The sequence below is a fragment of the Callithrix jacchus genome, chromosome 2, assembly GCF_049354715.1.
Source record: "Callithrix jacchus isolate 240 chromosome 2, calJac240_pri, whole genome shotgun sequence".
Classification (NCBI taxonomy): domain Eukaryota; kingdom Metazoa; phylum Chordata; class Mammalia; order Primates; family Cebidae; genus Callithrix; species Callithrix jacchus.
In genome coordinates, this window is record NC_133503.1 from 194,574,415 (window position 1) to 194,600,990 (window position 26,576).

Below are 26,576 nucleotides of genomic sequence, written 5' to 3' on the forward strand. Positions count from 1 at the left end.
TGGAGTGGTCATCTGTCTGCAGTGGTTACTACTGGTGTCTGCCCCTTTTGAGGGCCTAAGCAGATCATTCCAAGACAGGCACCTCCTCTCTCCCATGCCAGGTTCAAGCACAGGGTGAAGCCTATGCTGTTTTATTCTCCTCTGCACCCACAGAGAATCCTAATGCATCACAGGGCCGCTGCTGGGCTCCCAGTACCCTTTATGTTCCTGGGACTGTGAAGAACCTCCAACAACCTCCACCTGGTGAACCAGCCTCTTTCTTCCCCAGTCCTAAAAGAACCCCACCTCTTCAGTCATTGTATATACAGGGACATTCTTTCTTCCCCAGTCCTAAAACAACCCCATCTCCATCCATTTCTCTCTCTAAAAAGAAAAGCAAACAATTTGATCACCTTGATGGTGTCAAGCTATAAAAATAAAGGTTTAAACCACCCACTTTTCAGTTTCCTGTAGCCATTGTGATACAAAAAAGGGAATTAACTTCTTTTACCCTCTGAAGAAATCTCAGACCTCAAAGACCCAAAAGTCTAACTGAACAGTAGAGGAGAAGAGTGAAGATTCCTCCTACTGGGTAGCAAGAATAGCTTTTCAGCTCTTTCAACTGTTTAGAAACTTAGGTTAAAAAGAAAATACAGGATATGGAACAGTTACAGTAACACACTACCTTGAGTTGTAGTGCTTATAATTTCACTAGAAGTATCCAGGAAGAGAACTTTATTGTCAAGAAAAAGACTATATGTTTCTTCCACCTTCAGTTTTACTATTCTGAAACCTTCCTTCTTAATGCACCAGAATTCTCTTTGTAAAGTATCAAGTTGATCTTGTTGCTCCCTTAACATAAAAAATCCTAAATGTCCACCTCCTGAATCAAGCCTTCCATAACAACTCCAGTCCTGTCTAATTTGTCTCTTCCATCAACTACTGTTATAAACACACAAGACAAGGTCACTTGCATCTGTAATTATTCTATGTCCCACATTTTATTATTTCCGTAATCAGCTTCAAAGTTTCTGACATTAGAAAGAGCTAAAAATCTTTTCTTGCTACCCAAATTTTCTATGAAGATAGGATTTAAATTTCACTGTAAAAAGACAGCATTTTCGACACAAAATTAAAGGCTAAAAAGGAATTGTAACCTTTTAAAATAATTAACAAACTTTGCCAGAGGTTTTCTTCTCCATGGAATAAAATTACCGGATTGGTTTTTTTACTTGGATGGTCAAAAATATAGACGAAAATATATTCCTCCAGATAGACTGATAGACTTAATGAAAAGTCTCCATTTGCCTAGTAAAATCTCAGTGACCTATATTGGAAATATTAGAAATAAAATTATTCCAATGAGTTTCCTCAACAGTAAAGTTATGAGTGGTTAAATATGACAGTGACTCCTGATCTTTTCCATATCATGGGACACATGGAAAATGATAGTACTTGTATGGCACACTGGGGTGAGTGGAAGAGGCTGCTCTGCAGGAGTTGGGTACCTGCCCTCTACTTCTTATCTATAAATAAGCTAACATGACAGGGACACCTGCCTCTTATTCAGGACTCAAGGATTGGGAAGCCATGGAGGATGAAACTACATCTTCATATTTAGATGACGTAATTTTCAAAATGATTATACCAAGAAAGCTAAAACATATGACAGCTAAATTCTCACCCTCTCTTTATTTTGGGTTTTCCCCTTGACAGTGTCCAAGGTCACCAAACTGTTCTGCATATACCGTCAAGGGTGTAAATGTCCCTGTATATACAATGACTGAAATGTTTTTTTCAGTTATTTTGCCCTTCCTTCATTGCTTTCCTTATAAGGAAAAGGAAGAAGGAACACATTGGTCATCTCACGTCTATGGAGCTCAAATTTGTCTGCTAATGATTTGTGGGGGTTAATGAACTGATAGAATCTCCAGCATGCTGAGCTCTACGAAAGTAAACTCTTAACCAGAGTTAAGCCTGATTTAATGATAAATAGATAAACTATTTTAGGTGCTGTCATTAGAAAATAAATATGCTCCATTTGGGGGGTTTGCAGGCAAACCATTTTTGTCAGACACTTCCTCAGCTATCATCAAGTGAATGAACACACTTTTCTATTTCAGTAATTTAAGCATCAGCATTTTCTCTCTAAGCTAAAATAAGCCACCTAAACATAGGATAAGAGCAGATACCAAAATTACAAGGGCCTGTGTTTTATGTATCACTGCCTGGAATGAAGATATCACTGCCTGCTCCCACAAGGTTCCCTTTTGCTGCCAGGCACCATGCACCTGAGAATTCAATAGCAGAAGAAGATATTATTTACAGATCTAAATGAAGGTGAAATATTTCATATAGCTTTTAGGAGCTAGCTAAATATGCCCCATTGAGGGATGGGACACAAGAAAGGGATCTAACTTGAGGCACTTGCCAATTACATCTGAAAAATGTGAGAACAGCCAGCTTTGCTACAGGCACTCATTTACTAACTTCCAGAAGTAAATTAAAGGAGCAGAAATGGCAGCTACAGGTGGGATAAATTGTCTGCAGTGTTATTGGTAATGCCTAAAGTGCTTTGTAAACTAAAAGTACTCCATAAATATGTCATTATAAGTACCTTTATCATTGGGAATAGTCAGATTAACAATGCTAAAGTGAATTAAGGAAGCAGAATTGGATTTTATTATATTTTTCGCACAAAACACACCAAATTAGTAAGGGTTACATGGTAGAACTACACAATAAAATACCATCAGAGAGACAAACAGCGTCAGGTTACTGTAGTTCAAAGGACACATAGTTACAGACTGTCAAGTGCCTCTCTCCTGCTTTCCATGTTTCTCTTTGCTTTAAAGGAATCAAAACTCGGGACTCATATATGTGATCATGTTCTCCACACATTAGTGCTTTGACTGTTGTTAAAAAATACAGGTTCTGACATAGCTTTCATTAAGGTATTTTTGAGGGTTATGTTAGAGTTTCCGTACATTTTTCTTGACTTCTATAAACATCAAGCAAGAACATAATCACACCTAACACCTATTGAGTCCTGTGTCCTTGTTCACCCCCATGTGTTAAATACGTTCCATACATTCACTCATTTATGCCTTACAGCAACCTTGTATGTATGGTAGATACCATTATTGTCTTGCTTTAGAGACTGAAAAAACTGAGGCTTAAGAGGCATGAAATAACTTGCCCATGAAATAACACGCTTTGATCCCAGGTCAGTCTAGCAGCAGAGTGCATGCACCGCCATGAGGAATGACTGCTTTTTCTCTGTAGCTGCGTCCAAAGTTACCCAATAGAGAACGTGCAGTGGTGGGAAACAAACAATATTGCATAAACAGGGCCTCTTGTATTCTCTTCTCCCCCATACCCACCTCTGCCACTGCCTTCTGCCTTCACCTTGACCTCCTTTCAAGTATTCTCTTTATTTTCTTTTCCAGGCAAATACGCCATGCGAGACCTAGTCCACAGACTTCCAGGTGGGAACAACAGCAACAGCACGGCAAGCAAGGCCATGTCGGATGACACAGTGACAGCCGTCTGCTGCACCCTGCACGAAGTTATTACCAAGAACATGGAGAACGCCAAGGCCTTACGGGATGCTGGTGGCATCGAGAAGTTGGTCGGCATCTCCAAAAGCAAAGGAGATAAGTAAGTTACCTGGTGACGTCATATCTCTGTCCTGGTAAAACTGGTTCTGAATGTGCCTTTCAACTATGATTGTCACCGAAGGCATTTGTCTCTGAGAATCAAGAGAAGGAAAATGGCAAATGGTTTCCAGTCTTCTCTCTCTCGATTTTTTTTATCTTGAATTTTTTTTTATACTTTAAGTTCTGAGGTACATTTGCAGAATGTGCAGGTTTGTCACATAGGTATACTCGTGCCATGGTGGTTTGCTGCATCCATCCCCCCATCATCTACATTAGACATTTCTCCTAGTGTTATCCCTCCCCAATCCCCCCACCTCTATTCCTCCCCCAGCCCCCCATCCCCCAACATGCGTGATGTTCCCCTCCCTGTGTCCATGTGTTCTACCATTTGACCCAGCAATCCCAGTGTTCTCTCTTACTGTTGGTAAAGTGGACTTGACAAACCAGCACACCCAGGTGCTCCTTCCACCTGGAAGAGACATGAGTTCGACCCAGATATGTGGAAGTGTTTTGTTGTTGTTGTTCCTCTGTGGTGGGAAGTCCATGTGTTGATGATGTCTCTTCATCCTTCTGCTCTTTGCCTCTTTAGCTCTGTGACCAGGTCAGGTCCACTTTACCAACATCACAGCAGCCGCCAAGTCATAGCAAGTCACATGCAGGAAGGATGAGGGAGGAGACAAGGTGTGATGGAGTCAGAGAACTCAGCTCTAATCCAGTACCCTCCCTTACAAGCTCTGAGATATGGGGCAGATATTTAATTTAATAAGTCACTACGCCTATACTTTCCAATCTAAACCCAATGGAGAGGCTATCACAATATGCTAGCTGGTCAAATCTTAAAGAATGAGTAGAAATGTCCCAGGCAAAGGGGATAGTGGTGAGAAAGGAGGGCCTTCACGCAGGTAGAACAAAAAGAGATAGGACTTGGTGTCAAAGCAACTGCACCTCCTTGAATAGGAATGTCCCCCCAGCCCAGTTTTTAAGAACCAACAGTATCTTACTATATACAGCCAGAAAACAGCTTCACAAGGCAGCCCATCAGTATATCAGTAAGGTGTCAATTTTACAGAAACCTTCACTAACCTTAATTAAATTTTGCCTCTTGGAAGTTATTCCATGTGATCAAATAAGATCGAAAGGGTAAACATTTTGTTATCAAGAGTCTATTTCCTGACTTTTCATTCCCTGCCAAGCAACCCCTCCCCGTCCTTTTACATCTAAATGCTAAATAATTTTTCTTTTGTTATTAAACACTTTGAGGGATGCACTTTAAGACTTTCTGGAAATTCTGTCTCATTATTTCACTTGATTCAGGATATCACCAACGTATTATAGAAGATTCAGAATTTCTGTTTCAGCACTTGGAGACCTCCAGATAGGCTCAATCAACTATTTTGCATTTGGATTTGAATGTTTTCTTCTATCAAGTAGAGAACCCCCACTGGACTCATATAATAATTGCACAGTATAGATTGTTGGCTTGAATTATGTCTTATGCTATTGTACTTACAATACAATACTATACTATGCAGGCAGGAAACGATGTGGTTTTTTTCTGTATTTACCTTCTGTAGCCCTTCGCAATCTCTAATTGAAGTGCTTACCTGTTTTGAGCATTAAGAGTTTAATATGGTAATGCTCTTTTGAGCATACACACCCACACACACAATGAAACCACTGTCTGCAAAACAATCTATTTTTGTCTATATTTGTGAGACATTCAAAGATTAAAGTATTTTCTCTGAATTATACAGTTAGAGAGCTTTGAGGAGTGGTTTGGCGTGTATTAATTCTCTCCCACTGTATGAGCAGCCCTACAGCAATAAGCATCACTAAATGGGCCTAAAAGAGGGAAAAAAATGTTTTATTGAGCCCTATGGTCAAAGAAAGTTATTTGGTGAAACTAATTGAAAACTCACTCGAGGAAACCGTCTATGAAATGATACATATCCATGTTGCTAAGGTCCTGATAAGCCAGGGCCAATCTTGATTATTGTTAATGGGAAGATTTTTTTCACTACAGATGATCTCATAAATGCCCTTGAATTTGGCTGAAAACTTTTCTATAGAATAGGCACTCATTTCATCTCATTGTTCCTTTATCTATTTTTCCAATGGCAGCAGCCTGGATTTATGAGTTTAATAAGAAGTGTTAAATTGGATTGAATCAAGCACCTTCCTGGTTATAGTTTTCTCGATTACTCAGTCTCATTCACTGTTTCATGTAGTTTATCTCATTTTTTTATATACTGACTAATTTGGGGATCAAAACAAGGTTTTTATAACTACATTTATCCTCATCTTCTACCTATACTTCAATTTTATAATTGCTTTTCGTTGCTCCTTAAAACAAAATGAATCCTCAAGAATTGCTCCAAATCTGAATGAAACTCACCATTTCTGACTCAATTCTATTATGATAGTAGGCATGGAGATTCCCATGGACTTGCAGACAAATTTTCAGGAAATAGAATTTATTGAAAATCAAATTTTTGGAATTGAGGTTAATTTAATCATTGGGAACAGCAGGAAAACAAATGCACAGTAGTTCCTTTATAAAATGATTGCAAATCTGCCCACCCTAAATTGTCCTCAAAAACTTATTCCCAGAAATAAGTTCAGTTTAAACCTGATTTTTATTTGTGATAGTGTGGGAAAGCACAGACGGAAGAAATGTGCCTTGCTATGACTCTCCATGTTACATATTTATACATTTTCTTTATATATATATACACGTATATACGTATATATATACATATATATATACAAGCTTAATTATGCAGTAATGTTGATGAGTCAGACTGGCGAATTGCCAGTCCCAGTCTGTCATAACTGCACAACTCATGGCGTCTGGCAGCACAACCAAGGGAGCTGCTGTTCTGTGATCCCACCACTGGCACAGCTGTGTTGACAGCCACAATGAACTGCACCAGCTGACGTCTTTACCACCCCTGACTTGACAGCTCTGATGAAGATCAGACTCCAATTGTGTATTTGTTATTAACTCATAGAAGTCTTATACTCACCATTTTGAAATCTTGAAAACTGATTCTTTTCACATCATTTTAAACATCCATTATGGACATTCTATCATGTTCATCTGTCTCAAAAATACATTTGTTTTCTTCTCATTTTTAACAGCTATATAGGAAGTTGTGCTGAATGTGTATTTTGTCATAAGATGGAAGAGCTGTTAACAGACTCAACTGTTACTCTCAGTAAAGAACTGTGTGTCGTTGCTGGGGTTATAATCACTTGTCACATTAGAAACACTCAATTGTCCACGTCCTTCAATCAATACTTAGAAGCGTTTTTCAGGTAGAAATTTCTGTGGTACCCATCTGTGAATACATCAAAATTAAACTCTAAAGAGAAAGCCAAGTTTCTTTGACCTTCACTTGTTAGTGTAACACTGTGATGTACCGGCATGTTAATCGACAGGTTAAAACCTGCTATTCATTACACATTCACAGTCTCTTTCTGGTTTGTAACTATGCAAGAGATAGAAACAAAAGACTGTACTCTATCAGAGGAATCTGTGCATACTAATTATGTTTCAACTACACTGTCACCACCTGAATATTAAAATGTATTTTTCTAGAGTTGCTTGGCCATTGTCATGAACAAATATTTAGCTAAATGATAAAATACAACAAAATATCGCATTTAATCTTGGTTCAGCGTTGATTATATGAGAATGAAACATAGTTTCATCTGGATTCATGGAAAGATCCAAAATTCTGTGTCTTTAAGTCAAAGGAATTACAGGTATACCTGAGAGATATTGTCAGTTTGGTTCCACATGACTGCAGCAAAACGAATATCTCAATAAAGCAAATCACACGACTCGTTTAGTTCATGGTATAGAAATACTGTCTTTCCTTAAAAGTCATGAACCGACTTCTGCTAGCTTTAAACTTTTCTCCTGTAGCTTTTTTTTTTTTACCTCTTCAAGCCTTCATAAAATTAAGAGAGTTAGGGCCTTGCTCCGGATTAGGTTTTAGCTGAAGGGAGTGTTGTGGCTAGTTTGGTTTTTTATCCAAATTACTCAAACTTTCTCTGTATCAACAAGAAGCCTGTTTTGCTTTCTTATTATTCATGTGTTCACTGGGGCAGCACTTTTAATTTTCTTCAGGAACTTTTCCTTTGCATTCGCAACTTGACTCACTGACACAACAGGCTGGGCTTTTGGCCTGCTTGGCTTCTGACATGCCTTCCTCACTAAGCTTAATTGTTTCTAGCTTTTGATTTAAAGTGAGAGACGTGCAACCCTTTCACTTGAACACATGGGGGCTGTGGTAGGGTTATTAATTGGCTTAATTTCAACATTATTTTGTCTCACGGAAGAGAAGAGGGAGGCCTGAAGAGAGAGAGAGAGGAGGAATCGCCAGTCGGTGGAGCAGTCGGAACACATACGTATTGATTGCGGTTGCTATCTTACATGGATGCAGTTCGTGGTACTTCCAAACTGTTAGAGAAGTAACATCAAGGAGCACTGATGACAGATCACTATCGTAGACAGAATAATAATGAAGACGTTTGAGATATTACGAGAACTACAGAACTGTGACACAGCTGTCCCACTCATGTATTGCCTTTCCTGTCTTTCCTTCATCAGACACTCTCCAAAAGTGGTCAAGGCCGCATCTCAGGTCCTCAACAGCATGTGGCAGTACCGAGATCTGAGGAGTCTCTACAAAAAGGTAAGGCTGGCTTCACCTGGGCCCTGAGCTAAACACTCAGCGTGGGGCTCTGAGACACGTCACAGACGTGGAGGGCACTTTCCCAGGCTCAGGCATTGAAACACAACTGAAACGAGAATTAGTGAAGAAGCCAGAAAAGAGGCCATGTGTCCCCTGAGTAGCTCCAAAGATCCATGAACTTTCTGGACTGGACAGACCCATGCTCACAGGGTCTTACCCTAAATCATCTTACAGAAAAGAAAACAAGCTCATTTTCCTGAGTTTCAGTATTCTACAATAGACTAAAAAATAATGACAGAGAGATTTTGAAAAAAAAAAATCAACAAATGTTAACAAGTAATTTTGGAAATATATAAATGTGTGTGTATATACAGGTACATATATATATTTATTTATATCTATTATATATATTAATATAAATAAATATGTGGAAAGTGAGAAACAGAGCATGCAATTCAGGAAATCAAGAACCATTGCACACTAGGAATAGGAGACTCAACTGTCTGATCCATGTCCCTAAGCCCCTGAGAACCTCACGGCGTTATATCCAAAGGGAAAAAGACGGTGCTCCAGTGACAAACGTGGATCACCTAGATGCCCGGTGTTTTTTCAGTGCACTCTCGCAAGGCAGGCAGGAGTTCATATTGCACGCTTCCAAGGAGCCCTCACCCGCACTGTGACTCAAAAATGCCTTAAGAGAAAAAAGTCACATCTAGAAAGTTTTATTTGAGACCTAATTCCCAAATGCTGCTCAGTATAGGATGCCTGACTTTTCTTTTTTGGTTAGGAGGGGAGAATTTTTTTAACATTTCCCAAAAGTTATTGTTTCGTTGTGACAAGGCCATCAAGTATGGAATTTTAAATTTGAGTTAACAAATGGGGTAGAGGGCTATGCACAGTGGCTCACACCTGTAATCTCAGCATTTTGGGAGGCCAAGGTGGGCAGATCACCTGAGGTCAGGAGTTTGAGACCATGGTCAACATGGTGAAACCCCATATCTACTAAAAAAAAAAAAAAAAAAAAAAAAAAAAAAAAGCTGAGCATCATCGTAGTGGGTGCCTATAATCCCAGCTACTCAGGAGGCTGATGCAGGAGAATCACTTGAACCCAGAAGGCAGAGGTTGAGGTGAGCCAAGATCGCACTACTGAAATCCAGCCTGGGCGACAGAGCAAGACTCCATCTCAAAAAAACCATATATACAGGGGTTAGGGGCCATCACTAATAAGCAGGGAGAATGGCATAGGGGTTGGTCTCCATGCAGGGATTCAGAAAGCACAGATAGGACTTGGGAAGGGTGCGTGGGCTTCCATCAGCAACTGCCCACAGCACCCACCTGCAGCCCCCTGGCTGCCTGCAGGAAGTGGAAAGACAGCCAAGATCATTACTGCCTCCATCCCCATCTACAGTCCCCATCCCCCAGGTTACCGGCCACTCACTGGTCAGGGACATGGGGCCACAGCAAAGAGCTCACATCATAGGGAATGAGACCCACCTTGCCAGAGGGAAAATTTGTCTTTTTCAAAGCCAACGGGGAAAATAAATAAATATGTAATAGCTGTCCCTACTGAGTTATAGTCTATTTCTAGATTTCCCCGAAGCCTTTCTAACTTCCCTTAAGTATTCATTACTTTGCACTTTAGGTTTACAAAGTTTAGCTTAAATATTTCTCTTTCAAAATTTTCCCGTTACCTAAGAGGAAGTGTGTTTAAGTTGGAACAGAATGCAAAATTAAATAGAGGTTCTAGATCAATTGCAGTCATCCCTCAGTATACACAGGGGATTGGTCCCAGGACTGCTGCAGAGAGCAAAATCCATGCATATTCAAGGCCCTGCAGAAATTAATCAGCCCTCCTTATACACGGGTTTTGCGTCCCACAAATACTGTATTGTTGATCCGCATTTTATTGAAAAAAAACTGTATTATTAGTGGATCCACACAGTGTAAACCCATGTGGTTCAAGGGGCAACTGTTAAGTCCTTCCCCAAGCATTTTCCATCATAGGCTGGCATCAGCCATGTGTCTACAGTGTTTGGGTTAGATTCTGTTTTGTTTGAAATTCCTATCTTAGCATCCTTAGTGAATTCCTTCTTGAATTCCTCCAGGAGGCAAATGAAGCCTTGTCCAGGAAAGAGTCCAGCTAAACAGACAGCCATGAATGAGGAACAGGGGATAAATTAGGAAGGAACTGGCTGCTCTGAATTAGTGGCTCCAGAAACTCAATGAAATATTACTGCCTGAAATAAGACCCTTTTTCCTTCAGATCCTGAACATTTCCCCTTTGCTGAAATCCACCTTTTCATACTTCTGTTCATGGAAGGGAAGTAGCTTTTAGAGACTCTCCAGGCTCTTTGAATAGTCATATGAGTCTTCCATCTTAGTGTTTTTCATTGTTGGTAGCAGAGTTCACAAAGGTAATTGTCGATTTCCATGGGAAAAAAAAAAAAAAGAATGTGTTGGCAGGAATATAATGGAGGTAAAACTCAAGAGCTGAAGATGCTTCACACATTGCGGTCAGTGTTGAGGACTAGGGGAGGGTGGGGAGGGATAATGACGGGAGAAATACCAGATGTAGGTGATGGGAGGGTGAAGGCAGCAAACCACCTTGCCATGTATGTACCTATGCAACAATCCTGCACGATGTGCACATGTACCCCACAACCTAAAGTACAATTAAAAAAATAGTAAATACCAAAAAAATATGTTTCACGTGAAGAGAGTCAAGAAGGATGGGCTAGACAAATGAATGGTGATGTTTTTAGTTGACCCATGATTTAAAAATATCGAGACAGAGCTGTTCTTAATAATTTCCAAATTACACAGTTGTGAAATGAAAGGAGGCTCTTTGTGCCCAGTGTCGTAAGTGCTGCTAATAGCAAAGCTCCAGATTCAAAAAAGCTTTCCTTGAAAAGCTCCTTTGTGAGAAAACCAAATTCATTCATCTTTATGAATTGTTTTCAATCAGTGGGGAAATAGATTTCTATTTTGTTCTTCACTGACAATTTGCATATCATTGAAAAAAATGTCTGATCCATATCTTTTAATTATCCATGCTTCAAATCTATCTATTAAACACCTTCTAGGCTTAGCAAAAGAGGAGTTGCAAAGGAAAGCATAAGACGTAGGAAGGAGGTACTAGGGGTAAAGATGAAATATGAAACTATAACGGCAGCTTTATTTAGTTCTGAATTATGTACTACAGATTTTAAAGCATGGACTAAGGGAAAGAAACATGTGGACCAAATCTTGAGAGGAAATTACGGAGTTTTGGTAATCAGGAGGTAAGAGATAAGGATATTCTGGATAAAAGGGAAAGCATGAAGGGAGATGGAAACTGGGTGGAGAGTAGCATGTCCATGGAGCAGAATTCGGCTCCATCTGTCATGCTCATTTTCTTGTCGAACCCAGACACAGAGGCCAGGCTGTCATTTCATTAGCTCTCCTACTTTATGTTACCTAAAGAGACACATTCTAATTCAAATCAGAATATTCTTCTGCCTGGGTGTATTGTTTAATATAAAACCATGTTCAGTTCATGATGGATTTGGAACCAAAGCATATTTGTATCATCTGAACCTTTGACTTGTGAAGCCTGGCCTTCTGGCTCATTTTCTCCTAAAGGAACACAAACAAACAGGTGTAGAAGGTGATCACTTGCAGGTTAAAGGATGCCTCGCCCTTTTAAAGCCAGTCTTTAAGTTTAGATAAGCACAAATAGAAGTTAGATGTTCAGTGTTGTTGCAGAGGATGGTTTCTAAAGGAAAAGACAGTGTGCCACAGGAAGAGAATGCATGTCGGGGGACAAGAGCAGCAGGAGACAAGAAGTTCTTGACTTTTTAGAACTTGATACTTACAAAGAAATGAACTGACTGAAAGAATAGGATGCTTATGTTTGACTATGGTTGGGGAATTGTCAGGATGGCTGGTTTTGAAAGAAAGAAGATAGGTTTGGGGGAGGACATAGAATTAAAAGATTATAGAAATCATCATGTCTTCGATGCTACCTTAGTAATCTGCACAAGAAGAACTTGTATTGGTTGGAACACGGGCTAAATCTCTTTCAGAGAGACCCAAAACTATAGGAGCTGAGACTACAAGAGGCTCCCTTTCCCTCTCATGGATCTGTATGTGCTCAGGCAGGTGGCCCAAGGCCAGCAGGTGACCCTGATGCCTGTCACATCGCTCTGCCTTGCAAAAGAAAAGTCGTTCCTGCCTGTGTAAACAGAGCACCCTGGCTCTGCCCTCTTCTCATTCCAGCCCATAGGGTGAGAGCAGAGAGAGGAGGGCAACTGGCACAGAAGCTGCTAGTCTCGGGCCCACACCCCAGGGTGAGAACTCAGTGCCATGGCCAGAGCCCCCTGCCAGAGAGGATGGGCACAGGGCACAGCATAACCCCTGAAAACGGTCTGTGGCTTGAGAAGAAAGGCAGCACATTCCAGCAGTCATTTTCTTCTCCAGTGGCTTTAATGGCGGTTGGAATCACAACCTAATGAGGCGTATTATCCCATTTTGGGGTGGCTGTGATCATCCAAAACTTCTTACTTGTATTAAGCAAAAATCTCTTTATTTGCAACTTCTCTCCTCCAAAAAGCTGTACTGAAAAAGTCTAATCTCTCTTCTCTGCAGTAGCCTTCCTGGATTTGAAGCTAGCCATCTTTATCTACACGGTCATTACTTCTCTAGGTCTAAAATGTGCAGGGAGGAAAATTAATATCCTCCCTCACCCATCACTAGGTTCATGGCAGAAGCCTCTATAATGAAAAGCAAATTATAATAACAAGAGAAAAGCATCAAAAATTATCTAATATAAAGTTCCTTATGTGACCTGAGAGCCTCTGTAAGGAATAAACCCCCAAAGAAACAGGTAAACTTGTGTATTTCTTTGCTGAAGTCTGATGAAGGGTGGACAGCCCCAGGGAAGTCAGATTGGAGGACAAAGGGTATGATCTAATGGTGATAAACAGGGGAGCATTGTGGATTCCTCTCTGTGCCCCTGTGAGTCCAGACAGAAGGATGCTCCCTTGCTCCAGTATAAGAAGGCACCTCTTGGCTGGGCGCGGTGGCTCAAGCCTGTAATCCCAGCACTTTGGGAGGCTGAGGCGGGTGGATCACGAGGTCAAGAGATCGAGACCATCCTGGTCAACATGGTGAAACTCCGCCTCTACTAAAAATACAAAAAATTAGCTGGGCATGGTGGCGCGTGCCTGTAATCCTAGCTACTCAGGAGGCTGAGGCAGGAGAATTGCCTGAACCCAGGAGGCAGAGGTTGCGGTGAGCCGAGACGGCGCCATTGCACTCCAGCCTGGGTAACAAGAGCAAAACTCCATCTCAAAAAAAAAAAGAAGGCACCTCTTGAATGAAGGTTTTATGACCGGCTTAAGGGAAGAAGTGTGAGGGGAAGGTGAGAGAGACCTTTCTGCCTCTGCTGTTTTTCCAAATGCAAAGGTGCCACATTGGGGGTTAACACATCCCTAAATCCCATCACATTGCTAAATTCTAACATCTCAGCCTTTCCACAGCCTTCACCATTGCAATCTCTTCTTCTCAAATGCATGTAAGTTTGTTTATATCCCTTTTGTAATACATCACCCCAAAATGAATATGTTCCTCAAATTTTGTTTGAAGCAGAGGAGAATAGACAGACTGTGCTTTACTGATGCACGATGCTCAACTTCTCACAAAACTGGAGATCACGTCGGTGTCTGAAAGGTTCATCCCACAATTTGGTGAAACACAAACAGCATATGGCCAGGGGTCCCCAGCACAGCCCTGTCACTTAACAGAAGCATGACCTTGGGCAGATGACTGAACTCACTCGGGCAGCCCTCTGGCCGCTTCTGCTGAGGGGTGGAACACAGTGAGTAGCCCCCGATTCACCGGGTTTCAGATGCACTGGGGTTGCTTGGTGTCATCTGTACCTGGTGAGCAGCCATTCCTGATGCAGAGCCACCAGAAAAGCAAACGACCTCTTAAAATGGTCTCTGGCAGTTCTTGTACTTGGCAGCATGTTTCCTGGAGGCAACGGGACATGCCCTTGGGTCTCTGAAGGTTTGGAAGCCTGGGTCACCATGATGCCTTCCTTCCACTTAGTGTATCCAAGTCTGTATCTATCCTTGACCTTTGTGTCAGAGAACCTCCATAGCCCTTTGTGAAAACTGTGGGCATCTCTCCCTCAATCCCACCCCCTCCCTTGGTTTTCCCATCCATGTTGGGAGAGCCATAACACTCGCCTCGGGGGATTGCTTAAGTCTCAGACGGACCTGCAGTCATCACGGTGCTTTGTGAAATGGAAAGGAATATATCCAAGGGAGTTGCTGCCATTCATTCTACCACATTTTTCCAAGCTGTTTGTTTGTCAAGGGCCATCTCTGCCATCCTGTCCACAGGCAGCTGAAGGTTTGGATCCAAGGATTTCAATTTGTCATTGTCATCATCGCTATTCACCTCTGCCTTCATTTTTACAGCTTCTTTCCCCCTGGTCTCTCTACTCTGTCTCCCCTAGTCCTTAGAGGCCTATCAAGTGTCTGCTTCCCATGGCCTTTGTCCCTTCTCCCATGCAGCTCTGCCTGCCAGTGATATTTCTATAGGAAGCAGAGTCCCATGTTTACAAGAGGGAGTGCTGGGTCCTGAATGATGGTGGTCAGAATTGAGAGGATGAACCTCCGTGCTTCATGTCCTTGCTTCACCATGGACAGTTTGCCTGGAAGACAAGCCAGGCCATTCAAACAGACCATGTAAAGTTAGTATGGAGAGGGTCAGAGCAGTCCCTGTTGTTAAGTGGTAGATTATTTTTTCCATTGTTGACTTTATGATCCTGAAGCTCATTTTGCTCTAAGAAATGCTAAGTGCTTCACAGAGAACAGCATCCACTCAGTTATCTGTCTGGGTGAATTACAATCTGTAGTTCAGGTCAGGCGCGGTAGCTCATGCTGTAAGCACTTTGAGATGCTGAGGTGGGCAGATCACTTGAGGTCAGGAGTTCAAGACCAGCCTGGCCAACATGGTAAAACTCCATCTCTACTAAAAATACAAAATTTAGCTGGGCATGGCAGTGCATGCCTGTAATCCCAGCTACTCGAGAGGCAGAGGTGGGAGGTGGAGGCTACAGTGAGCAGAGATCACACCACTGCACTCCAGCCTGTGTGACAGAGTGAGGCCCTGTCTCAAACAATTAAAAATAAAATATAAATAAAATCCTTAGTTCCTAGTGTAGGGATCAAATCACAGGTAGATCAGATGTCAGACTCAATCTCTTGTTGACAAGCAGCAGGGTTAGAAACCAGACTATTTCTCCCTCCTAATATTGATGGCCTGGTGTTTTGATGGTTGTGCCCCCCTCCACCCCACCTCACATAAAATGTTGGTATCTTGCACAGTGGGCTCATGTCTTGAAGAATGCCAAACTGCCTGTGCTTGAAACAGTAAGGTCATATTTCTCTGAATAGAGATACTGTATTGGCTCCTTCCTTCGTGATGAGAGAAAGAAAACGTAAAACTAATCTTTCAATGTCCTTCCTTTTATTGTCAGAGAAGATAGACTCTCGGCTTGCACAGCAAGTGAAGAATGAGCTTTGACGCGAGTGGCGTCACGCCCTTCATGGCCTGTCTCGCACCAGGCTTTCTTTTCTTCCCACTCTTGGATTCATTTCATTGGGCTCTTGCCACCATTGCACTCACAAAACAAGAAATCAATAATTAATTATAGATGGGTAAGGGAATGCCTGTAGGTCTCCTCGACTGTCCATACCACACCTTTTGTCATCTTCAGCAGCTGGCTCGTGGGAGACTGACCGCTCTTCATAGATGGCCCCGCGGACTGAAGTGGTGTTCTCATGTTTAACATCACTTCGTCACCTCATCGGCCGGACATTTGGAAAATAATGCTAGGTTCCAGTGAGACTTAGAAAGATACTTTGAAATATTGTCAAGGAAAGACACAATATAGTCAAAAATCAAAATTTTGATTTTTAAGCTTTGGAGTATGAAGGGTGGGAAATACTGACAGGCTTTAATATGTCCTCCAATATGTTGCCATTTTGAGAATTAATAGACTCTACTTTCTGGGTAGCTAAGGGATGAAAAAGCAGGAAATCCTCTACAGAAACAAATTAAGCTACTAAATGTAGAGCTGTCATTTTATCAAGGAAATTGCTTACTGGGAATGTATTAATCTTTCTACTGTGCTGGAAAATTCTTCAACCAGAGATTATTGGAAGAATATAAGGACTTTGGCCAGATTTTAAAAGAACCCAAGGCTAGTGTCCCCACGGTTTGCAATTATAGCTCCTCAAGTTCTTTCTTTTCTAAATTACTTGACGTCAAGTTAGGGTAGGAAACAAAAAGGCTCAGGTTAAATTCATACCGTACTGTCTCCGCCATAAATCTGGACGTTTGCGTGTTGATGTTTGGTATCGACAGAGAAGGTCTTTCTTCACGAGGTCTCCTGACCTCTCTGAGACAATTCTCAGACACTCATCATGTGATATCTGTCCAAAAGCAAAGGAACAAATGGGAACAGAAGCAAAAATCAATTGTGCAAAAGTGGAAATCAATGCACATGGCAGTTTCTAAACAAGCGGTGACTAAGTTACAGCTGTTGCTGAGATAGATCCCCGAGTCAGGAGAGACCCTGTGTAGCGGTGCCCAAACTAAACGCTTCCTCTATAATTCCACTCTTACACAAGGCTTCACTGGTAACATTTTGAATCAAAACCTACGAAAATACCCCAGAGATGAAAGGCAGAATCAAAGGACTGACTAGATCAGGAGCTAGAAACTCAGTAAGCTTAATCTAAGTCCACATCCATCCTTCTTCCTTACTTTGTGGCAGTTAACTCAAACTTCCTCCCTGTTTTTCTGGGGGATCCAGTAGATTGGGTGTTATCACATCAGCGACAACTCAGCATGCCTGAGAGACAGCATGATCAGTTTCTTCTCTCTTCCCTCCATCTCCTCTCCCTCCCCTTCTCGTAAGTTGTGTCTTCCCCTGTCTCAATGCCTCCCAAGGAAGTTGAGCTAAGTGGGAAAGGGGACTCAAGGAGAGGAGAACAGAACCTGGCCAACTTGGTTATATCTTGGCTCTGGTACACCCTGCCCTTGGAGAGGTCTGCTGGCTAACTCCATCTCTCGTGGGGACAGAGGGGTGGGTTGCTCAGAAGTACCGCCCTGCAACCAAGGACCTCCCAACTAAGGATACCTGGCCTCCTCAGCTATCTGCCTCAGAATTCTCAATTGGCCTCAGGCTACACACACCAGGGAAGATACAGATGTTGTGCCCCTGTAGCTTTTGTTGTTTTGGAAGTCCTATTTAAGAAGAAGAGTACACTTTATGAATATAAATTAGGTATAGACCTTGGAAGGGGCCCATGCAGTGGGTGGGTCTGAAACTTCCTGACTCCATGGTCCATTCACGTTTGGCACTGAACCTCTGCATTGCCCTGCTCGTGCCACCGAAGACATCGGGCCCGGCAACTTCAGGGAGCTCATGGTGAAGCTCTTTACACAGTTCACTCCCTGGGCTTCAGGAGAGGGAAGGTGAGGAATCCCCAACCAATTGATTACTTCCAAGGAAGTTCTCACCACTAGCAGCTTCCACCCTCACCCTATCTTATATAATCTGCAGTTGGGTCATATGCTAATACTGCAGAGTCCTATTTTGTCCACCACTTTTGCGACCCTTAGTGGATGGTATAACACGTTGAGAAAGTGGGGCAAGGGGGCATCTATTCTTTGCCTTGCTTGGGACCTCAGCCAGAACAGAGGCATAAGGAAATTACATTAACATCCTGGCATAGTACCTTATTACCAGTATTTAATCATCTACAAGTTCTCTAGAGAATGTTTCCTTGCCTTTTCCAGCTTCTAAAGGCTGCCTGCATTCCCTGGCTGGTGGCCTCCTCCTCCTCCATCATCAGAAGCAGCAGTGCAGCATCTTTGAAACTTCTCTGCTTCTATCATTGTACTGCCTGCTCTATGAGCCCCACTGAGTCCCTCTTATAAGGAACAACCTTTGAGATTATATTGGGCCTACTGGGATATTCAGAATGATCTCCCCCTTTCAAGGTGTTTAACTTCATCACATCTGCAAAGTCCTTTTGGCCATTTAAGGTACCATATTCACTGGTTCTGGGAATTAGGACGGTGCTATCTTTAATGGGGAAGGCAGCATTATTCAGCCTCCAACTCCCTCTCACATAAAATCCTGAGTGTAATGGTCAAAATCTGATATAACACCTGCCAGAGCCAGGGGTTTGGCTCCTCCTAACTCTGTGCTCCTCACTCTGGAGTGTGGCCCTTGTCTGTGTTATCCACATCAGCTATCAGTCTGTCTATGTTACAAACAATTGGAATGGGAAAGAGCCAGGGAGGGCACACTTTTTTTTTTTAGAGACATGCCTTTGTGAATACGTCCAGTTCTTAGTTAAGTGCCCTCCCATGATCCCTCTCTAGGGGTTAACTGAAAAGCAGAGTTTCTATTACAGGGTGTGAGAGTGAAGAAAAGGCTACAACGGAGATGTTCATTCCCTAGACATCCTCACTATGTGCGCACCAGCACCAAATTTTGAATATCTGTGCCCAGTTTTTATAAAAGCCACATTCTTGGGCGATCCCACAGAGCTGTCATTTCTTTAGAAATACTTCTACAGTAATTGCCAATAGGCTTCAACCTTGAAAACAGCCCCACGTCCACGACTCCATTGCCCTATGCAGGGAGGCCAGGTCGATGGAAAGAGAACTGCACGTTTTCAGACTCTGTTTTGTAGCTGGAACAATCTAAGAACATTGGCAATCACCAAGGGAAGAAGTGAGGTCACAGAATGTGGAACTGTCTCAGATGCTTCTCATTGCAACGTGTGCTGTGGTAACCCTGTGCCTGTGACAAGCTGCCAGCAGTTCCCAAGGTTAAAGCTGGGTGAACTCACAGTTGCCGTGTCCTGCTCTGAGAGAGCCGTTCATATAGTCCTCACCACCAGCGCTCCATTTAACCGGGTGACAGACTGACCACTGGTAAAATACATAGCATAAAATAAAACTATGCATCATTGGGTCTTTCTCTATGCCAGTCTGTACAATAGCACCCCCATTTTCTTATTCTCCTTAACACCATGCGATTCCTCTTAAAGCAGTCCTGTCAATCCTGCTACCCAGAGGCCACTCCTAGTAACTTAACATTCGTTCATTCATTCAACGCATATTTACTGAGCACCTGCTATTTCCTCCGCTCCCTTCTAGGTTTTGGAAATTCTTAAGTGGATATGTCCATATTGGGTTACCTTTCCCCAGTTACACAGTGGCCTGCATTTTAGCAATTATTTCTTGATTGTTTCACTTTATGCTTCTTTTTATTGGGTTCTATTATAAAATAGAAATATATATATACATATACATATGCATTCCCTATTTATGGTCCAGGCCTCTTGCTAAGCCATTTTCTCCTCCCTGTTCCTTCATTCTCTCCCTCTGGTCATTCTTTCCCTAGAGATACACATGCTCTTCGTGCTTCTGTCTGAAAGTGTTTGAGAAATGTCCTCTCCCTGTCCTTCTCCATCTTCTGCCTTCTCACTTTCTGCTCCCCAATGGCCCAGCCTTCACAAAGCAGTTTCTAGGAAGGTTGGAGTTCATTCTTGGCACCTTTCTCACTTTCTGTTGTATTCATCCACCCCTAGCAGTCAGTCCTCACACCTCCATGGCTCCTAACTGCAGCATCCATTGAGTCTCATTGCCTGTGTGCCTTAGGTGGGGCTCCCCATTGTAATGCACAAACTGAAACATCTAATGATCCAACTACGTGAAAGTTTATTTTCTTGCTCCTGTAGTCATCCTGGACGACAGGTGTTCAAGGGGACAGGTCAGCTCTTCTCCATGTTGGCACTCAGGACACAGACTCCTCCTTCCATCTGTGGCTCTGGCACGCCGTAAGGCCTGCAGCCATACCTAGCGACTCACATGCCCATTGCCTCACTTCTGTTGGCTAGATCTCCATCACATGGGTGTGAAAGGCGGCCACATGGCAGGAGAGGCTGGGATGTGTGGTCTCGATGGGTATCCAGGAAAAGAAGGACATGGACTGGAGAGACGCTGACACATCTTCCTCTGCTCAAAAGCCTCCTCCCAGGCTTCTTTGTCACTACTCTAATTTTTCTCTACTTGGCAAACTGCCCCTTCTCAAGTCTTTTTTGCCAACATCCTGTTCCTGGTCTTCCCTGTGGCATCCTTGTTTGGGATCTTATACTTGCCAATGTAGATGATCTCATCTGCTCCCATGGTTTTTAAATGCATTTGAAGACTCATTCGTACCCACATTTATTTCTCTATCTGGTCTTCACTGTCCAACACTAAGCTCATCCATTCAACTACTCACGCCACATCTGCACTTAGACAGCCCATCAGCTCTAACGTCCATACGTCCAGTGCTGAGTTCTCAGTGTCTTCCCCAAATCTGTTCTTCTTCTATGGTTGCCCATCTCAGGAAATAGCACCCAACCCACCTTGTTGTTCTTTGTAGAAATCTGAGAGTCATCCAATTAATAATCCTTCTTTCTTTTTTTTCTTTTTTTTTTTGCAAAAATAAAAGGGCTTATAAGTCATAGTTGATTGAATGAAATGGAATGAATGAAAATGAAATAAAGAGTAAAACTTGGTTTTTAAAATATTAATTTTGTAATAAGCAACCTTACTACTATCACTTTTCTAGAAATTATTCAATTAATTCTCCTCAGATTTGGGAGCATATAACTGTATCATCTGAAAAAGAAATCATTTTGCTCCTAATTTTTATGCTTCTCATTTTTTTCCTTCTCTAATTGCATTGGCTAGTATGGAGAGGTTTTTTATTATTATTATTATCAGAAAGAAAGAGAAAGAGAAATGGGGAGAGAGAACAGGAGTCTTGCTCTATTGCCCAGGCTGAAATGCAATCTAAAAATAGGTATTAAAAACCTCTTTTATGCCGATAGTTGTGCTTAACAGCAGAGACAGGAAGGAATAAGGGAAGAAAATAACAAACAAACAGCCAAACAATATTTCATTTAAGTCTGTGAAATGCTATGCAAATGCTGAAGAGTGATTTACTTCCAATTATGTGGTCACTTTCAAAATAGGTGTAATGTGTTACTGAGCAAAATGTATGTTCTGTGGACCTGGGGTGAAGAATTCTATAAATACTCACTGAGTTTACTTGTTCCAGGTCTGAGTTCTAATCATAGATGTCCCTGTTAATTTTCTATCTCATTGATCCATCGAATATTAACAATGTGGTGTCAAAGTCTCCCACTATTATTGTGTGGGAGTCCAAGTCTCTTTATAAGCCATTAAGAACTTGTCTTATGTATCTGGGTGTTCCTATATTGGGTGCATACATATTTATGATCATTGACTCCTGTTGTGGCATTGATCCTTTTACCATTATGTAATGTCCTTCTTTGTTTCTTTTAGTCTTTGTTACTATTAAAGTCTACTTTATCAGAGACAAAACTTACAACTCCTGTTTTTTTTTTTGTTTGTTTGCCTTTTTTTCTCTCTCTCTCTATTTGATTTTACCAACCTTTTGTTTTGAGTCTTTGTGTGTCCTTGCTTATGAGATGGATCTGGATACAGCATACCAATGGGTTTTGACTTTTTATCCAATTTGCCTGTGTCTTTGATTGAGGCATTTAATCCACTTAAATTTAGGATTAATATTGATATTTGTGAGTTTAATATTGTCGTTTAATGCTAGCTGGCTATTTTGCCCATTAGTTGATATAGATTCTTCATTATGGAGATACTCTTTACCTTTTGGTAAGTTTTTTGGGATGACTGATACTGGTTGTTCCTTTCTGTGTATAGTGCTTCTTTCAGAAGCTCTTGTAAAGCAGACCTGGTGAAATCTCTGAGTACTTGCTTGTTTGTGAAAAATTTTACTTTTCCTTCATTTATGAAGGTTAGTTTGGCTGGATATGAGATTCTGAGTTGAAAATTCTTTTCTTTGAGGATATTGAATATTGACTCACACTCTCTTCCAGTTTGTAGGGTTTCTGCTGAGAGATCTGCTGTAAGTCTGATAGGCTTCCCTTTATAGGTAACCTGACCTTTCTCTCTAGCTGCCCTTAGAATTTTCTCCTTTATTTCAACCCTGGTGAATCTAACAATTATGTGCCTTGGGGTTGCTCTACTTGAGGAATATCTTTGTGGTGTTCTTTGTATTACCTGGAGTTGAGTGTTGTCCTTCATTACTAGGTTAGGAAAGTTTTCCTGAATAATATCCTGAAGAATATTTTCCAGCTTGGATTCATTCTCTTCATGACATTCAGGTACACCTATCAAATGTAAACTGAGTCTTTCCACATAGTCCCATATTTCTTGGAGACTTTGCTCATTCCTTTTTACTCTTTCTTCTCTAATCTTGTCTTCTGGTTTCATTTCATTAAGTTGGTCTTCGACCTCTGATATCCTTTCTTCTGCTTGATCAATTCAACTGTTAAAACCTGTGCATACTTTGCAGAGTTCTCGTATTCTTCAGTTCCTTTAATTCACTTATATTCCTCTCTAAATTGTCTATTCTCTTTAGGATTTCATCAAACCTTTTTTCAAGGTTCTTAGTTTCTTTACATTGGGCTAGAACATGTTCTTTTAACTCACAGAAGTTTCTTATTATCTACCTTCTGAAGCCTAATTCTGTTATTGGAACACACTCGTTCTCCATCAGGCCTTGTTCCCTTGTTGATGCTGACCTGTGATCCCCTGTAGAGGGAGAGGCATTCTGATTTTGGGTATTCTCAGCCTTTTTACTCTGGTTTCTTCCCATCATTGTAAATTTATCCACCTGTCGTCTTTGTAATTACCAACTTTTAAATTAGGTCTCTGAGTGGACATCCAACTTGTTGATTCCCAGCACTGGAATCTGAGCAACCCACTGCCCTGGCTAAAACAGTGGTGTTAAGATTCATGGTGCTTTTCTTCCCTGGAATCTCCAGTCTGGCTTCCTTCTTGAGTCCCTTTTTCATTCAGCTGAATAGGTGACTCTGCCTTCCCGGAGCTCCAAATGTTGACCAAAAGGGGACCCAGTCCCGTTTACTCTGCACCAAGAACCACCACACCAGGGTGCCGGCAAAACCGCCTCACTGGCCACAAGAGTCGCTCTGACGACCATGAGCTCCTGGTCTGTGAGCAACAAAAATTCGTCTGAAAGTGTGGTGTCCTCTCGTTCTCTGCACTTTCACTGGGAGCTACAGTCCTGAGCTGCTAGTAATCAGCCATCTTGGATCTCTCTCCAATCCCTCCTTCTTTCTTATCTCCACTCAATTTTTAAGCAAACCCTAATGACATATTTCCTAAAAGTCCCCCATACCCAACTCTATCTCCCATCCTTACTTCCATCATTATTTGTCCCTGGTCCTGGTACAATTACTGCCTAATTGGTTTTCTGGAATCAGTGTTACCATCTTTGGTCTATTTTCCATTAAGCATTCAGAATATGCTTTTAAAAATCCAGATCTGACCTTGCCATTCTCCTGATTAATATGCTTCAGTACCTTCCAGTTTCTCACAAAGTCCTGCTCATCTCCCTGCACTCACTTCCCTCTGCTCTGCCTGCGATTGCTTTGTCTCAGCCACACTGTTCCTGCTTCCCTTTGCTCTTCCTCTGCAGGCACAGAGCTGTTTCCACAGAGAGCCTTGGCATTGCCTGGGCACAGGTCAGTTCCTTAGCCGGGATGCCTCCCCATCTCTCCCTCCAAGCCTGGTTATTGCTTCCCCAGTTTAACTATAACCCCCTCCAGAAAACCTCCCTGACTTCCCCAGCTCTCTAAGGCTAATAGCAGCCCTTCCCAATAACCTGAACTTTTCCTTCATGGCGCGTACAGCATGACTATTGATGTGATCATGTTTTTGAACACCTGTCTCTCCTCCATCTACCCCTCAAAAGCCATGTCAGTCTCTTTCTCTGTTCTTGCCCTGTGCCCAGCACGATGCTAGCTACTTACTAATTTTTATTGAATAAAGCACCGGTGTAGCTACCCCAGAGTATAAGCCTGGTAGAGGACGTGTTCAGTGACTCCGCTTCCATTCACATTGTCAGGAGCATTTTGAAATGGATGGGAATACAGAGAACCTGACGTTGAGACCCAGGGTAATCTTTGAATTTGTTCACCAATGATGAGTATATGTGTAAAATAGCTGACTGTTCAAATGCTCAAATGACATATCAGAAGCTAGACGTTTGGATTCCTAAATCTGAAGACTGGACTGTCTAGTTTTATCCTGAATTTAACTTTGCAGTACTAATTGAAACACAGAGGACATTGGTAAAGCTCATCCAAGTCAGATCTTCGTTTTAAGGCCTCAAAGGAAAGCCAGGGAGGTAAGAGGGCTGATTTGGTCTTATTTCAATTTCCCAAGTGTTTTCATTTCTTTGTTTTGTTTTTTTGCATTCCATTGGTACCTATTAACTCCTGGCGGTTAACAACGGTATACTATCTTCTATTAAATCACATATATTTTTTCCAACTTTTCACATCTTCTTGGTTACATTGGTTCTTTAGAATTAATTCAGTAGCAGTAAATTGAATTCCTAAAACAGATTTACACAGTATTTGCTTTTAAAAGATGATATTGCACAAGATCCTTATGTTCATATGTGCTGTACCTTTAAGTAGCCAAATCAATTTAATTAAATTTCATTAGAAGCAACACAGCTGAAGCAAACTAATGAAACCAACTGGTATGTCAGGTAGTGTTTATTTGTACATTAAACTGCAAATACTCCCTTTTGGCCCTTAAAATTTAGTTTAAATATTTAACTCTAATAGCTTTTGGAATTGTTGATGGAATTAGTTTTAATGAACCTTTAACAAACAGTTTTCCTTAAAAATAGATGGAAGCTTGTTTTATTACAGCAGAGAGAAGCGGAAGGTTTTGTAGTTAAGCAAAATATGACTTGGTCTTCCAAATATTCTGCCTCCAGTTTATTGTATTTAATACATTTTCTGAAAATCAGAAGGATGTGTACGTATAAATCCACTAATTTGAAATCTTTTCATTCTCCGCTTAATGTGATTACCTTAATAGGTTTATTCTACTCAAAAATGACTGGAAAACTGGTACAATTTTGAAATGACTGGAAAACTGATACAATTTTTGAAATTTCTGTTACGTGAGCCTTAGTGTCTTAGCTGGTTACCTAAGGCAACGACTTCTGTTTTGACTTTTCCTTTGAAAAATAGGTCCCTGGTGAAGGAGTCTTGCTTGTGAATATAAGTACTGAGCCCCGCGTCTTGCAGGCTGACGCATGGGTGAGCTCGGGTTGCTAAAAGCCCAACAGATTTTCACCATACTTTTCTTCATATCTCAAGTCACCCAAAAAAAGTTAGAATTGACAAGCTTTCTGGGCTGTAGGGCCTTCAAGGACAGCTAAGGTGAGAGACTTGTGTTAGTTACTTCAGTACGAAGTAGTCTGCATATGCCCACTGAGGATTCCTCGTGTAGAGGCCAAATAAATCTCACTAGATTAAGAAAGTTCCAGAACTGTTTAAAACACAGGAAGAAAAAGGCCATATACATGGGCTAACAGTGTCCTAGTAATTATGTTGGGTTCCAATTAATATCCCCAGTAGAAATAAACCATTGTTCATTTTCAAAGTTAATTATTTGTTGAAGCTCCTGGGTCAGAGAAGTCTCTTATAAGAAAATAGTTGCTGAATATAACTTCTATGGAGAGAAGACAAAGCTTCCAAAACTCTCTTTGGAAACAAAATTATCAACAGGAACATCAACATTGACTATATCGTCACAGCTGTGGGTATTCACTGGGTCACCCTTCAACCCACTGAGGTCAAGTTTCTAAAAGGTGTCTTCCGGGATCAGGGGTCAGAGGCTACCATATGCGTAACTCAAAATTCCATTTTCTGCTGAATCTCATCTGCTAAAGCACGTTACTGAGGATTTGGTATTTAGACTGTTTTTTTCTCCCTATAATCAGCAAATCCACTAAACCTTCATTTGAGCAGCCCTTGAAATATTCACTCTCCCCTCGCACCTTCTCTCTAAACTCTATTACATGGAATAAGGCAACTTCTCGCCCTAATCCCCTTCCCTCCTCCTCCATCAAGGAGTATCCTTCTCCATCCTTTTTCTGATTCAGCAGAAGTGGGATGCTCTTACCTGCTCAACTCACAATGGCAGAATGTCTCTTCGTAGCCTGAACAATGGGTCATTCTCATTCCATCACATGTAAATATTCTCCACCCTCTCATTGACA

General features: G+C 41.5%; 1 protein-coding gene across 26 annotated transcripts in view; it reads left to right on the plus strand.

Annotated features, from left to right (window-relative positions):
• CTNND2 (catenin delta 2) overlaps positions 1 to 26,576 on the plus strand; it is a 967,235-nt gene that overhangs the window by 911,368 nt on the left and 29,291 nt on the right. For all 26 annotated transcript variants that reach the window (XM_035292306.3, XM_035292310.3, XM_017969987.4 and 23 more), the window contains 2 exons: positions 3,429 to 3,639; positions 8,257 to 8,341. In XM_035292306.3, coding sequence (XP_035148197.2) covers positions 3,429 to 3,639; positions 8,257 to 8,341 — 296 coding nt within the window. The remainder of the gene's footprint in view (positions 1 to 3,428; positions 3,640 to 8,256; positions 8,342 to 26,576) is intronic.